Raw genomic sequence first — 14,590 nt, forward strand, 5'->3', positions numbered from 1 at the left:
TGTACTCGTTCTGATTCTTTCTGACTCACACTATATTCTCTCGCCCACTCCTACTCAAGTCCTTCCTCTTTCTTTCTCTCTCTCTCACCCACTCCTAATAATCGAAATGAAACACACCCACAGTCCCATACTTCTTTATGTGCTCCTTCAGGCGGGTCTCAGCCACAGCACCAACTTCGGTTTGAAGGTTGATTTCGTAATGTTCTTAGATGGCTCTCTTTACTTAGTGGCGGTCCGTCTGCCCAGGGCCCAGGGCTCCATGTCCTCACCCCGGGTATCTCCCCTCCCTCCGGACGTCCCGAGGAGGCATAGGACCCCCCCCCCCCCCCCCCCCCCCCAACCCCACTGTCCGGCTCTCCAACCTTTAACCTCTGCGTTGTGATGATATCAGGGAGCGATGTTCTGTTCGTTGACCGTACGCGGCCACTGGCTCTCCAGAGGGGGGGGGGGGCTCACAGCCGGCTGGTGTTCCTGTGTTGGAGGATCCAGATCAGACCTTACCCCCCCCCCCCCCCGGTTACCCCCGGCGACCCCCGGCGACCCCTCACCCAATCCCTGAGCAGCCGGCGGAGGCTCTGATGACCAGGCCGCTCTGGCTGTTGTTTAATGAAATAAAGAACGCGCTTCTGATCGCCTCGCGATGTTTGTCAGGTCCTCCGCAGTGGAGGCTGATGATGAATGAAAACAATGGCTTCTGCATAACCCTCTCAGCCTCCCGCTGTTCCATCTGACGCTAATTATGCCCGCCGTTCGGATTGACCAATAACGACTCCCGCTGCGACGCTTTGACTCAAATGGAGTATTGAAAATAACCTCTTTGTCCCGTTTTTCTAATGACTACGTATGGGTGGACGCAAATTGCGAACCCGCTGCTTCTTAACACCTTTATTCCCCTGTCTCCCGTCTCTCTGTCTGTCCGTCTCGCTGCCGCTCGCCTTCCCTCCTGCTGCTTGCCTCCTAACTCCTCAGCCTCCAGCAGAGCTCCAACTTCTGGTAAGCTGCAGCCTATTATCGCCCGGTGTCTGTCCACTGCAACTATCCCGCTACCGCTACTGTAGTCTTCACCTCCATACCGTCAGAGCTCTCTCTCTCTCTCTCTCTCTCTCTCTCTCTCGCTCTCTGGCTTTCGCACTTTGGCTCTCTGTCTGTCTGTCTGTCTGTCTGTGTGTCTGTGTCTCTGCCTCCCTGTCTTTCTGTGTGTCCCTCTCTCTGTCTCTGTCTCTGTGTCTGTCTCTGTGTGTGTCTCTCTCTCTCTGTCTGTGTCTCTCTCTCTGTCTCTTTGTGTCATTGTGTGTCTCTCTCTCTCTCTCTCTGTCTGTGTGTCTCTCTATATCTGTGTGTCTCTCTCTCTGTCTGTGTGTCTCTCTATGTCTGTGTGTCTCTCTCTCTGTCTGTGTCTCCGTGTCTGTCTCTGTCTCCGTGTCTGTGTGTCTCTCTCTGTCTGTGTCTGTCTCTGTCTCTCTGTCTGTGTGTCTCTCTATGTCTGTGTGTCTCTCTCTCTGTCTCTGTCTCTGTGTCTGTCTCTGTGTGTGTCTCTCTCTCTGTCTGTGTCTCTCTCTCTGTCTCTTTGTGTCATTGTGTGTCTCTCTCTCTCTCTGTCTGTGTGTCTCTCTCTGTCTGTGTGTCTCTCTATGTCTGTGTGTCTCTCTCTCTGTCTGTGTGTCTCTCTATGTCTGTGTGTCTCTCTCTCTGTCTGTGTCTCCGTGTCTGTCTCTGTCTCTGTGTCTGTGTGTCTCTCTCTGTCTGTGTCTGTCTCTGTCTCTCTGTCTGTGCGTGTGTCTGTCTCTCTCCTGGTCACTTCCTTCTTCCTCTCCATCTGAAGAGGCATACTGCTTCCATGTTTGATTCCATTACTGTGCGTGTGTTTTTAACATCCCAACACTTGGCTCCTTTTATAAAAAAAGAACTCGGATTACTAAGAGCTGGGATATGTTAATAAATATAATGTTTGACTGTGGTACGCTTATATTAATAGGGATGTTCCAATATTGGCTATATTCTTAAATGAGCTATGATAGGCTAATATTAGCTGCGATAGGTTCATATCCTTTGTGGTTTGATAACATTAGGTATGATATGCTAATGCCTGCTGTGGTATGCTAACACTGGCTATGATATGCTAATGTCGCTCTGATACTATATAAAACAAATGCCATGCTATTCACATAGCCCGCTGCCCTCTGTTCATTAAGGGGCATAGCAGAGACACAGGCAGAGCTCTGAGTGTTTAAATGTGTGTGTATGCATGTGTTTAAATGTGTGTGTATTGTGTGTTTTAAGGCCAAGCGGCTGCAGAAGAAGGATGCAGATCTGAAAGTCATGGACGCCTTCTACAAGGAACAACTGGACCTGCTGGAGAAGAGGGTAGGTCACACACATATGCACACACACACACACACACACACACACACACACACACACACACACACACACACACACACACACACACACACACACACACACACACACACACACACACACACACACACACACACACTCTTTGAGGCGAGGTGAGTTACAGTGAATTCATTTCAGGGTGCTTAGTGGGCAGGTGAAGACACAGTCACTCAAAGACTCTTAAGGTCCAGGCCTGAGAAACCATGTGGGCATGAGTCACACACTCTAGGGGGCTTGCCCATCTCTATGCATCATGGGAGTCTATGTTAGCAATACTCCTTTTGAGAGTCCTCAAGGGAGTTGTAGTAACAGAAATGTTTCTGGAAATTCCTAGCAGGCTAAACACCCACAGGATACCAGAGTATGTATTTCACCATTTGTCATTGTCCATATTCATTTCTTGCTGCTCTGAAGCAATTCATCCATTCTCCATTAATAAATCAATTAAATCTACTATATGTGAAACAATTAAGTGAGCAGAGACACAAATAACCCACTCACCTCGACTTCAGGCGCTGGTGAGACTTGAATTGCCGCTGTAAATGGAATCGTGTGGTTTCAGTAATTGGAGGGTGGCCAATTACTGGCGTGCAAGATTATGGTGGCTAGGAGCTCAGCCAGGTCGAATGAAAGGCTGGTGTTTGAATGCAGAGGAGGCTCGCCATGTTGTCCAACAGAATGATGGTCTACAACTACTGGGGACTAGGACGCAGAAGGGAGAGATGGAGGGGAGGGTTGAGGAGAGAAGGAGGGAAGGGAAGAAGGGGTGGAGGAGAGAAGGAAGAGATTGAGGGAAGGATGGGAAGAGAAGGAAGAGAAGGAGTGAACAATGAGGAGAGAAGGAAGGGGGGGGAGGGAAGGATGAGGAGAGAAGGAGGGAAGGTTGAGGAGGGATCGACCGATATATCGGTCGGCCGATATTATCGGCCGATATTCGCGTTTTTTACGTGTATCGGTATCGGCCGATACGCGGCTGATTTTCACCTATTATTATTATTATTATTATTATTATTTTTTTTTTTCTTGTTCTACCTCAGCTGTTTTTAATATTTGTTAAATATTCTTCATCTACTTGTTCTTACTTGTTCTACTTCACCTGTTTTTACTATTTGTTAAATATTGTTTTTCATATTGAAGTTCAATAAATATTCCTTAAAAAAAAAAAAAAAAAAAAAAAAAAAAAAAAAAGACGGCTCAAGAAAATCGGTATCGGCGTATCGGCTAAGGCTGATGAAAAAACATCGGTATCGTATCGGCCCTAAAAAATCGGTATCGGTCGATCCCTAGAAGAGATGGAGAGAAGGTAGAGAAGGAGTGAACAATGAGGAGAGAAGGAAGAGAGGGAGGGAAGGATGAGGAGATAAGGAGGGAAGGTTGAGGACAGAAGGAAGAGATGTAGAGGAGGAAGAGAGGGAGAAAGCGAGGACGGGGAGCCGTACATATCACAGATGTAGATGCTGCACGGCAGGGCTTATCCGACCCTCTGTCTTTGTGTACACAATGCTTTGTTCCCTCCTCGCTCTCTCTGAATCATTCATCGAATCTTTCATTCTTATCTTAATCAGCGTATTTGGCTGTGATTGTGATTGTTATTGCTCTTGTTTACTTTATCTGGGCACCCACAACAGGAGGGAACTCACTGCCCGATGACTGTCCAAAGAAAACTGTTAATCGGTTGATTATAAGAATGTGTGTGTGTGTGTGTGTGTGTGTGTGTGTGTGTGTGTGTGTGTGTGTGTGTGTGTGTGTGTGTGTGTGTGTGTGTGTGTGTGTGTGTGTGTGTGTGTGTGTGTGTGTGTGTGTGCATGCTTTAGCCACTGTAAAAGCATCATGTTTGTGTTTATGTTTGCATGCCTGCAAACACACACATGCCTGTGTGTGTGTGTGTGTTGTTGCAAAAAAGTACAATTTTAAAAGATGAGGCATAGAAAGTTGCCAATAGTCTGATTGACCTGGCCTGGAGGCGTTTCCACTCTGTTGGTTCAATTTCCACTTTGGCTTTGCTCACTCTGGCATGTCTTAATGCTAGCCTGTACCACTAGCTTGTACCGCTAGCGTGTCTTAATGCTAGCTTGTAACACAAGCCTGTCTTAAAGCTAGCCAGCACCGCTAGCTTGTATCGCTAGCTTGTCTTAACGCTAGCCTGTACCGCTAGCTTATCTAAAAGCCAGCTGGTACCGCGCAAACCCATCTCAATGCTATCGTCTCCTGCTAGCCGCTCCCACTGCATGCTAACATTGACTGGTGTAATTATGTCTTTGTGATTAGTGGACGGTAAAGCTCCACCCAGTGGGTACCAGGGCATTACTGGGGTGCGGCGGGGCCGCGTGGGGAGCAGGTGTCAGGCTGCCGGGGGTCCCTAATGGTGTCATTAGCGTCCGCGTGGGCCTCAGAGCTCCAGCGCTAGGCGGGCGGGCGGGAGGAGAGCTGCCGCGGGCTGTGTGCTGTTAGTCTGGGGTTGTTTGGACAAAGATCCCTTCCTCTGTGGAGGCCTGGGTGTGTGTGTGTACACAGCAATCGCACAATCGAGGTTTGCGTGAGTATGTGTGTGTGTGTGTCTGCAGGGATGTGTGTGTGTGTGTGTGTGTGTCTGCAGGGATGTGTGTGTGTGTGTGTCTGCAGGGATGTGATGTGTTTGCAGGTGTATTTGTGTGGGAGCGGTGTGTGTGCCTGTGTGTTAGGGTTAGTTTTTTTTTGCATTTTCACGCCAAGCTTCAATATTCTTTTGCTTGTCCATGAGTCCGTGCACAGCTGTGCATGTGTGTGTAAGGCTTGGCGTGTGTTTGCAGGTGTGTATGTGAAAGTTTGTGTGTGTGTGTGTGTGTGTGTTTTCAGGTGTGTGTGTGTGTGTGGGCCTGTCCGTTGCCTCCCAAGCGTGTTGAATTTATTTAAGCCGCTTGCATTGTACAGTGTGTGTGTGTGTGTGTGTGTGTGTGTGTGTGTGTGTGTGTGTGTGTGTGTGTGTGTGTGTGTGTGTGTGTGTGTGTGTGTGTGTGTGTGTGTGTGTGTGTGTGTGTGTGTGTGTGTGTGTGTGTGTGGGCTGTGACAGACGCTGGGGGTGGGGGGGGGGGGGGGGGGCTCTGGGGAGGCTTTAGCGTTGGACCGCTCAGAGCCACTCGCTGCCAGCCCACAGCTTATCATAGGCTCCCCAAACTGGACCCGGCCCGCCGCCGCTCTACGGGTCGCTCTGCAAACACCGCCTACTCCTCACACACGCACTCACAATCGCATTCACACACACACACACACGCTGACACACACACACACACACACACGCTGACACACACACACACACACACTAATGTACACGCACGCACACTCACGTAGACAGACACACACACTCGCGCAGACACACACACACTAACACCCATGTACACACACGCACACTCACGTAGACACACACACACACACTCGCGCAGACACACACACACTAACACTCATGTAGACACACTCACTCTCTCTCTCGCTCGCTCCATCACTCGCTCGCTCCATCACTCACTCACTCACTCACTCACTCACTCACTCACTCACTCACTCACTCACTCACTCACTCACTCACTCACTCACTCACTCACTCACTCACTCACTCACTCACTCACTCACGTACACTCCTTTGCACGGACTGCTCACAGCCCCAGACGCACACTCATGACGCACGCTCATGACGCACGCTCATGACGCACACGCGGGCAGGCGGTGTTTGTCGGGGGTGCTTAGAGGAGCACAAACACACTAAACCGTTGCGTCGGAGGTAACAGCTGTCAACCTTTATTGCAGCGGCAGCCCGAGTATCTGGAGAAAGAGCGTCTGAAACTATACCCACCAGAGTGGGGGGAAAGGGCGTTTGACTCCCGTTGGGAAGGTTGTGGGTTCCATCCTCCCTGAACACAGTCAGTGACACCCTAAGGGTGAGGTAGGGGTTACGCCGGGATTCCACCGCACGCGTTACGGCCGCGGCACGGAACGGCTGCGACTCTGCCCTGCTTGCGTTTCCACCGGGCGCGTTACGGCAGCGCATCGCTGCCTTGCGAGCCAGCCGTATTCACGCGAGATCGCGAGATCACGCGATAATCCTAAACCTAATGTACTCACCTTCCACTCCCAAAAGTACAGGCTTTGTCCTTTCTGACATTGTCCTTTGACCCTTTTGATTGATTGACTGCTTACCTGGTGCCACCGGTCATGAGGTAATAATGTTGATGTGAAGTTGTGATAGGCTACATGAGCTGAGTATTGTGTTTTATTTTGAAAATTGACCGGATGCTCTATGGCATGTACTTTTTCACTTCCTGCCCTGCTCGATCTCCTCTGTTGAAATTGTCGCGGTTCAGCAACGGCTTGCGGCAAAAATAGAAGTGCGACGGAATGATAGCGCTGCGGCGTGGCGAGCCGCTCCTGGGACGCTGCTGAGACGTTTCGCAGCCGCGCCCGGTGGAAATGGTCTCATTGATTAGAGTGGAACCTATCTGCTGCGGTGACCACGGCCAAGACGTGCCGCTGCCGTAACGCGTCCGCTGGAATCAGGCCTTTAGGCCCTGACCCAGTGGCGCCCCAACCCCTACCTGCTGCCCAACGAGCTCTATCTGAATCCACTGTCAGCCCGAGTCTCCTAACTCTCTGCCAATTGACGCTTGGAGCACCATCTTGTACCAGACATTTCTGGGACCCATCCTTATGATTTGGTGAATTCTAGATTATTGAATTAGAATTTGTTGCTATTGGGTGGGAACATTAAACGGTACAACAACGTCTCCTAACTGCATCACAACGATGTGACCGTCTGTCCCCATTGAACTTCCTTTTCTGTCGGGTGGAGGGGACGGATGTGGTTCTCTTGAGTCTCCCGTCGGCAGCCATAAGGTGGAGGAGAGGTGGTGCAACGTCGGCCCCCCCCACCCTCCGAGCTCTGCTTGTTCCCCAACCAACCCCACCCTGAGGTGGGCTTAACCTCCGGACCCCTCCCAGGGTTCACAAGGGCCAGGCAGCTTCGCTCCCATCAGACTCAGACCAAACAGGAAACAGAAGAGTACGCATACATGTACTGACGGAGTGATCCATCCTCCTCCGTAGTCTGAACACATAATCACTCTGAAGTCGGCGTTCATGCCGACAGCGCCACTTACACAGCGGGATCACCGACGGCCACAGCGTCTCGGTGTCTCCGAGACGGAGTTCGAGACAGGTACACATTATCGTGGCCTGAGCCTAATGATGTGCGCTTTACAGTCGTTTCTCGGAAACCGCTATGCAACGCGACTCAGAGGGAACTGGGATACGTCTCGTGGGGGCAGGTCGGGCTCAGGCCTCGTCAGACCTTCATTTGAATCAACTAGGCTGAAGAAAACATTTTCATCAGTATACCACGAAGGAGAATCTAAGTGACCCAGTTCCCTACAGTCTTCCCTCCTGAGGAACTTTTTCATATGCATGCATGGAAAAGTAGTTTATTACCTTTATTGGTGACGTATTTAGCATGGGGATGTATAATGTAGAAAAAGAACATGATGTTGTGATGTTTTCATATGATTTATAACTGTGTGTATGTGTGTGTGTGTTTGTGTGTAGAACATAGAGAGGTTCAGACAGAGCAGTGAGCAGTTCAACCAAGCAGCCACCAGCTGTGAAGCCAACGTGAGGTAAGACACAGACGCACACACGCACACACACGCACGCACACACACACACCGACATAACCCCCACACACACACCTCCCACCCCAGTTCTAATAAGTGGAGACATTTTATTCTCCCTAGTGTCACACACACACACACACACACACACACACACACACACACACACACACACACACACACACACACACAACACACACACACACACACACACACACACACACACACACACACACACACACACACACACACACATTTACCTGCAGGGCCACACATACACACACACACACACACACACACACACATTTACCTGCAGGGCCACACACACACACACACACACACACACACACACACACACACACACACACACACACACACACACCATGCTATTAACCAGAGCTAGATACCATCTACAGCGCTTTCTCCCTTTTTATTTTGTGTCGACTGGTTCAGCCGAACAGGCCCCGGAGCGGACCTGAGCAGGGCGATAAGTGTTTTAATTGGGCCGCTTTGATTAACCACCCTTCTGAACAATAGCCCCCCGTTCCCCCATCCCCACGCGTGTCCTGGTACCAGGGTACCCCGCGGCGACGCAAAGACGCTCATCGTGCTCCTTCCCCGGCCTCTCTCTCTACCGCGTACAACAGGGTAGACCTAACACATCAGGGTATTCAGCGTTTTCCCCTAGGATGGAGTTGCAGCAGCGGAGGTGAAATTTTTTTTTTTTTTCGCTTGCACATATTTTTTTGTGCTCGCAAAGCGCAACCTGCTGGGACGTTTCTATGTGTCTGCCGGCAACAGAAGGGTGTACAAACAGTACATTTGTGCACAGTAATGAGAAGGGGAAAATATGGAGAGATGGAACATTTTACAAGTATAATCTTTAAAACAATTATGTGCCTCAAACCACTGCATCTTCCCACACCCTCCCCTCTCCCCATCACAAAGGTTGTAGTAGGGCTATAAAGAGGCCATACCTCTATGGAACAAGTTTTGGGGCTCTAGAGTCAATAATGGCGACGCTGTTGAAATGTTACCATTGTGGTCGTTTTCAGTTTTGCACTTTGCAGACTCGCAAAGCTCGCGGCTGAAAGCCGACAGCTCATAGAAGCCACCGTTTGCTAAAGACGGCTCGTTTGGATGAAAACAATGTTGTAGCTGGTTCTCTAGGTTACTCCACTCAATTGTGTCGCAACGATGTTTCGCTGATGATCTATTGAATCGCAAACTCAGAATCTGCCAATTTATTTCCAACTTTATGGAAGTTTCTCTCCGTTTATATGCTTTACTCACAGGTGTGTGAATTGACCTGGATATGCGCTTCATGTCCAGCGTCCGTAGCGCACGGAATGTTGTATTATTTTTGCGTAGCTCCAAATAATATAACATTCGTAATTTAAAGAGATAAGCTGAAGCTCTCCTCTCCTCTTGTTAAACAAAAGATATTTCAGCAGCGGCGTATCGCTGATGCTAGGTGCATATAGGGGAAACACTGGTATTAGTACCCCAGTGTTACCGGACCGGGGTACACGTACCCGACCAGGGTATATGTACCAACCAGGGTATACCTACCCCAGTCTTACCCGACCAGGGTATATGTACCCCCAGTGTTACCCCTGGTATAACGACCCCAGTGTTAACCAACCAGGGTATACGTACCAAACCAGGGTATATTTACCCAACCAGGGTTTACCTACCCCAGTCTTACCGAACCAGTTTCTGTACCACTTGTAAAGAAAATGGAAGAATCCGAGACATACTTCTGTATCATACGAGCATGTATGATATTTAACCAGTTCTTCAACAAGTACAAGTACTTTACAAGTACAAGTACTCCCTGGTACTAGCTAGCTCGTAGCTACCACCCTAAGGCCGGCCTTCCCCGGTTGGGAAACACAGAGTACTCCCTCATTTGGATAATCGACATCTAAATGAAACGGAGGAGTTAAATAAAACGACTAGAAACAAAGGATGACTACTAAAGGCGTTGGCTAGGCTATCCCCCGTTAAGGTGGGGCTAACGGCCGGCCTTTAGCTGTGTCCACCTCATGATGCGGCTCTTCTTCGATCCATCGCTGCTAAACACACCCATCGTGTGTGTGTGTGTGTGTGTGTGTGTGTGTGTGTGTGTGTGTGTGTGTGTGTGTGTGTGTGTGTGTGTGTGTGTGTGTGTGTGTGTGTGTGTGTGTGTGTGTGTGTGTGTGTGTGTGTGTCACATATTAATCCACAGTTTAATCCTGGTGACAGAAAAAGGCTTTGGTTCCCTCCACACTGCGAGTGTGGAGTGTACTCAGCCAATGTGTCACTCTTCACTCGGTGTGTGTGTGTGTATGTGTTGAGACAAAGAAATAGAGAGAGAGAGAGAAAGAGAGATTCCAACGTGTACTTCTGTGAAATGCCAAACTCCATGAAGCATGACAAGGCTGCTTAAGTTATCTTCTCTCCACCGTTCGCTCTCTCGCTCCCTATCTTCGGCTCTCTCGCTCTCTCCACCACTCACTTGCTTGCTCTCTCTCTCCCGCTCTCTAGCACACCCTCTCGCTCGGTCTCTGTGAATTGCTTTCTTTATCCAAACCTTGCTTCTAGAGGCATAGAGTGGGAATTCTTTGAAAAAAAAGTTTTTCACAACCAAGAAAGCCCTGATTGAGTTTACTTCAGAGCAAGTTTTATTTTCTTTCTGCGTTCAAAATTGCAGTGTATCCAAGCACACTTATCGGTCCTCTGCATCGGGCGGGGTTCTGACTGTGAATTAGAAGTGATTGACTTCCTGTCTGTCCCCATAAAACATTTACGACTTCCTGTCTGTCCCCATAAAACACAAATGACTTCCTGTCTGTCCCCATAAAACATGAATGACTTCCTGTCTGTCCCCATAAAACATGAATGAGTTCCTGTGTCTCCCCATTATACATGAATACTTCCTGTTTTCGTCATACAACAAAGCTTACTTAATAGATAAATAAATATGAAACGTCTGTCCCAATAACAATGGTGACACAGAGCAGAGGCGACGTACAGTACATAAGGATGTGATTGTGAGGGTCGCTGTGGTCGGGTGAACACCAGTAGACTTGCAAGTGAGGACCTTTGCTTATTAAAACGCCATCTTTCCAGCCAACTTTAATTGATTTGTAAAAACCAAAAGTATAACTCCGAAGACCTGTCTTGGTGATTCTTCCTAATCAGGCATTCCAAAATGGGATTAACCATCAACCAGCTCGTAGATCCTGCGGGCTGTGACTCCTCGCTGGGCCTTTACTATTACCCAAGCCTCCTCTGGCCCGGGTGCTGCCAGCCTGGCCAGGCGAACGTAGCTTGTAGCGATAGCAGCGCCTGCAGCCATCCCCTATCTTTAATGGAGAATGTCTGCGTAACCGGTGCCCACTTAGCCCGGGGGTCTGTTTCCTCTGGCAGCGCCGGCTTTACTTTAGCACTGAGGCTGCAGCGGAACGCGAGACCTCTCCACACAGGGATGTGTGAAGGTGGGCCTCTGGCAGCTCCTGTGTGTGTGTGTGTGTGTGTGTGTGTGTGTGTGTGTGTGTGTGTGTGTGTGTGTGTGTGTGTGTGTGTGTGTGTGTGTGTGTGTGTGTGTGTGTGTGTGTGTGTGTGTGTGTGTGTGTGTGTGTGTGTGTGTGGCTCCATGTATGTATGGATGGATGGATGTGTGTCTCCGTGTGTGTCTCCATGTGTGTGGCTGTCTTCTAGTGGGTGTGTGGTTGTCTTCTAGTGTGTGTGTGTGTGTGGTAGGTGGTCTGAGAGAATGAGGGCGAGAGACCCTCAGGGAGTGTTGGGGAGGGATAGGGGGAGAGAGGTGGAGGGCAGAGCGAGAGAGAGAGAGAGAGAGAGAGAGAGATCGAGCGAGGAGGAAGACTGTCAGTGCCGAGGCGCCGGCATCTGAGTGACAGGTAGCTAGACGGCCGGACAGACAGCCCCGGCCCATCACAAGGCCTTTTAACAAGGCTAGCTGTCCAACAGTAGCGCTACAGCTAAGACTAATAGCCTGCGGTCGTCAGAAGGTGTCAGAGCGGGTCGGGCGTGCTAGCGCTGAGGTCTAGCACTCGCTACCGCTATCGCCAGGCGCTCCGCAGAGCGAGCCTTCGAGCGGCCGGACCTGTCCATCACGGGCTCCTGAGCGCTGGAGGAACACCTGGAAGTTGGAGTAGGACTTGACCGCACTGCGCTCCCGTTCTGAACCTGAGTAAGGCAGGGGTGTCCAGGGGTTAGGAGTCCTCAGGGTTGGGGGATCCAGGGGATAGCAGTCTGGCTGGCAGCCCGACGCTCCTGGGTTTGTGGTTCCATGCCCACTGTCTCCTTGGAGGAATCTTGGAGCAAAGTGGGGAACCAGGAGTAAGTCTGTGTACATCTAAGTACTCAAAGTAATGATCTAAGTACACTTTACCTTGTTATAACGCTGTCATCGGGTCTCTAAACGTCCTGCCGCGTCATTCCCCAGGTCGCGTCACAGCGAGAATCTAATTATTTCACGTTCTTAACCCTAAGAAACCAAAGTGCATATTTTGTTGTTTTGATTAAAGGTTACGCAGAAATAACCAAAGCCAGGCAGAGCAACGTTATTATAGGCAGTACGACACAACCTAATGAAATGAGGAAAAGTTGTATAAGTCCAACTGATGTTAAGTCCAACTGATGTTAAGTCCAACTGATGTTAAGTCCAACTGATGTTAAGTACACTTAACTGAGATTAAGTGTATTGTTTGTTGGCTTGCCTTGAGTCCCGATGAAAGGCATGTTCAGGGGAGGAACCCAGGATGTAGGTGCAGGATGGAGTGGTGCTGATGCTGCGACAAGCGGCGGAAGGGTTGAGGGGTATGGACGGGGGGGGGGGGGGGGGGGGGGATGGAGTGCAGGGGGCTGGGAGACCCCAGCAACAACACCTAAATGACTGCTGCAGCCCCATGTGTAGGCCAGATGGGAACGGAGAGATTGGAGCGAGTGGATTGAAAAGCTGTTAGCGTGCAGGGCTCAACAAGCAGAGATAAGTGGGAATGCCTCTCTCTCTCTCTCTCTCTCCCTCCCTCCCTCCCTCCCTCCCTCCCTCCCTCTCCCTCTCCCTCTCTCTGACCCAACCTTTCACACAAGACACAGACTTCATGCACCCTTAATTAAAGCAGCCCTGTAATCTAGCTAGTCCAGACTACACCCGCCGTCCCCCCCAACATGTCTCTCCCCCCGCCCCCCCCCCCCCCCCCCCCCCCCCCCCCCCCCGACAGATAAGGTGGGATGCTGAACTGCGTAGCTTCACATGCATGCTGTTATGTTCCTCTTCTTGTATCTCGGCTCTGCTCTTATTTCCACGGGGAATGGCCGCGAGAAGGAAGCCAGGCCGTGCAGACCCTCCTCCTCCCCTTCAGAGTGGATGCCAATCAAACGCTGACGCCTCTCGTCCAATGAAACGCCCTCACCGTGTTAAGGAATGGCAAGACCAATCACAAAGTTTAGAATCCTGAGCGCTGCAAGCTGACGTAGGACTGGATCTGAGGAGCAGGGCGTGTTGGGGTTGGGGTTGGAGCATGGAGGGTGATGGTGCTTGAGGAGACACCACCACAGGCGTAGCTCAAGCCTGGGCCTCCACCATGGAGCCTGCAGTGATGGAGTAGGAGTTAAACCTTTAGGATGGGAAGATGGACAACTACAACTCCCTCTGGTAAAACGGGTGGAGTTAATGTAGCAGGACTACTCTAGGGTGGTGTTAATGTAGCAGGACTACTCTAGGGTGGTGTTAATGTTGCAGGACTAGTTCAGGGTGGTGTTAATGTAGCAGGACTACATCAGGGTGGTGTTAATGTAGCAGGACTACTTCAGGGTGGTGTTAATGTAGCAGGACTACTTCAGGGTGGTGTTAATGTAGCAGGACTACTCCAGGGTGGTGTTAATGTAGCAGGACTACTTCAGGTTGGTGTTAATGTAGCAGGACTACTTCAGGGTGGTGTTAATGTAGCAGGACTACTTCAGGGTGGTGTTAATGTAGCAGGACTACTTCAGGGTGGTGTTAATGTAGCAGGACTGCTTGAGTGTAACGGGTGGAGTTAATGTATACACACACACACACACACACACAGACACAGACACAGGCACACGCACACGCACACACATGCACACACACACACCCATCAGACTCCAGACAGTTGAAAGCAAAAGCAAAGAAACTGATATGGCTGGTGTGTGTTGATCTGAAGTGTGTGTGTGTGTGTGTGTGTGGGGATAAAACATAGAGTGACGAGCAGGAAAATGGTGCGATTGAAAGGGGAAATAGATTACGGTGATTGGTTGTGGGGAAGAACAGAAGCGCCTGATTGGCTGCTTGTTATTTTAAACGAACCTCTGATGGAGTATCCCTCATTCTGCTTTCCTTTTATTCTCTGCTTTTAATCTTTTCAACACACTATGCTGTCCCAGATAAGCTCATCTATATTGCTTTTGTGTGTGTGTGCGTGTATTTGAGTGAGTGTGCGTGTGCGTGTTTGGAACACCAGTTTAAGTTAGTTTTAAAACTTGTTAAGAAACTGTAAAGTTTCGTTTCGTTCAGCTATTACATTATGAAA

At 49.9% G+C, this 14,590-nt stretch overlaps 1 protein-coding gene across 2 annotated transcripts in view; it reads left to right on the plus strand.

The window, feature by feature from the left end:
- The window catches only part of LOC130386605 (MICOS complex subunit mic25a-like), a 35,031-nt gene that overhangs the window by 6,535 nt on the left and 13,906 nt on the right, over positions 1 to 14,590 (plus strand). The window contains exons 5-7 of one of the 2 annotated variants that reach the window (XM_056595616.1): positions 970 to 993; positions 2,281 to 2,364; positions 7,963 to 8,033. In XM_056595616.1, coding sequence (XP_056451591.1) covers positions 970 to 993; positions 2,281 to 2,364; positions 7,963 to 8,033 — 179 coding nt within the window. The remainder of the gene's footprint in view (positions 1 to 969; positions 994 to 2,280; positions 2,365 to 7,962; positions 8,034 to 14,590) is intronic. The other variant, XM_056595625.1, reaches the window with a different exon arrangement.

This window comes from Gadus chalcogrammus, chromosome 1 (assembly GCF_026213295.1).
Source record: "Gadus chalcogrammus isolate NIFS_2021 chromosome 1, NIFS_Gcha_1.0, whole genome shotgun sequence".
In the NCBI taxonomy this organism is placed as follows: domain Eukaryota; kingdom Metazoa; phylum Chordata; class Actinopteri; order Gadiformes; family Gadidae; genus Gadus; species Gadus chalcogrammus.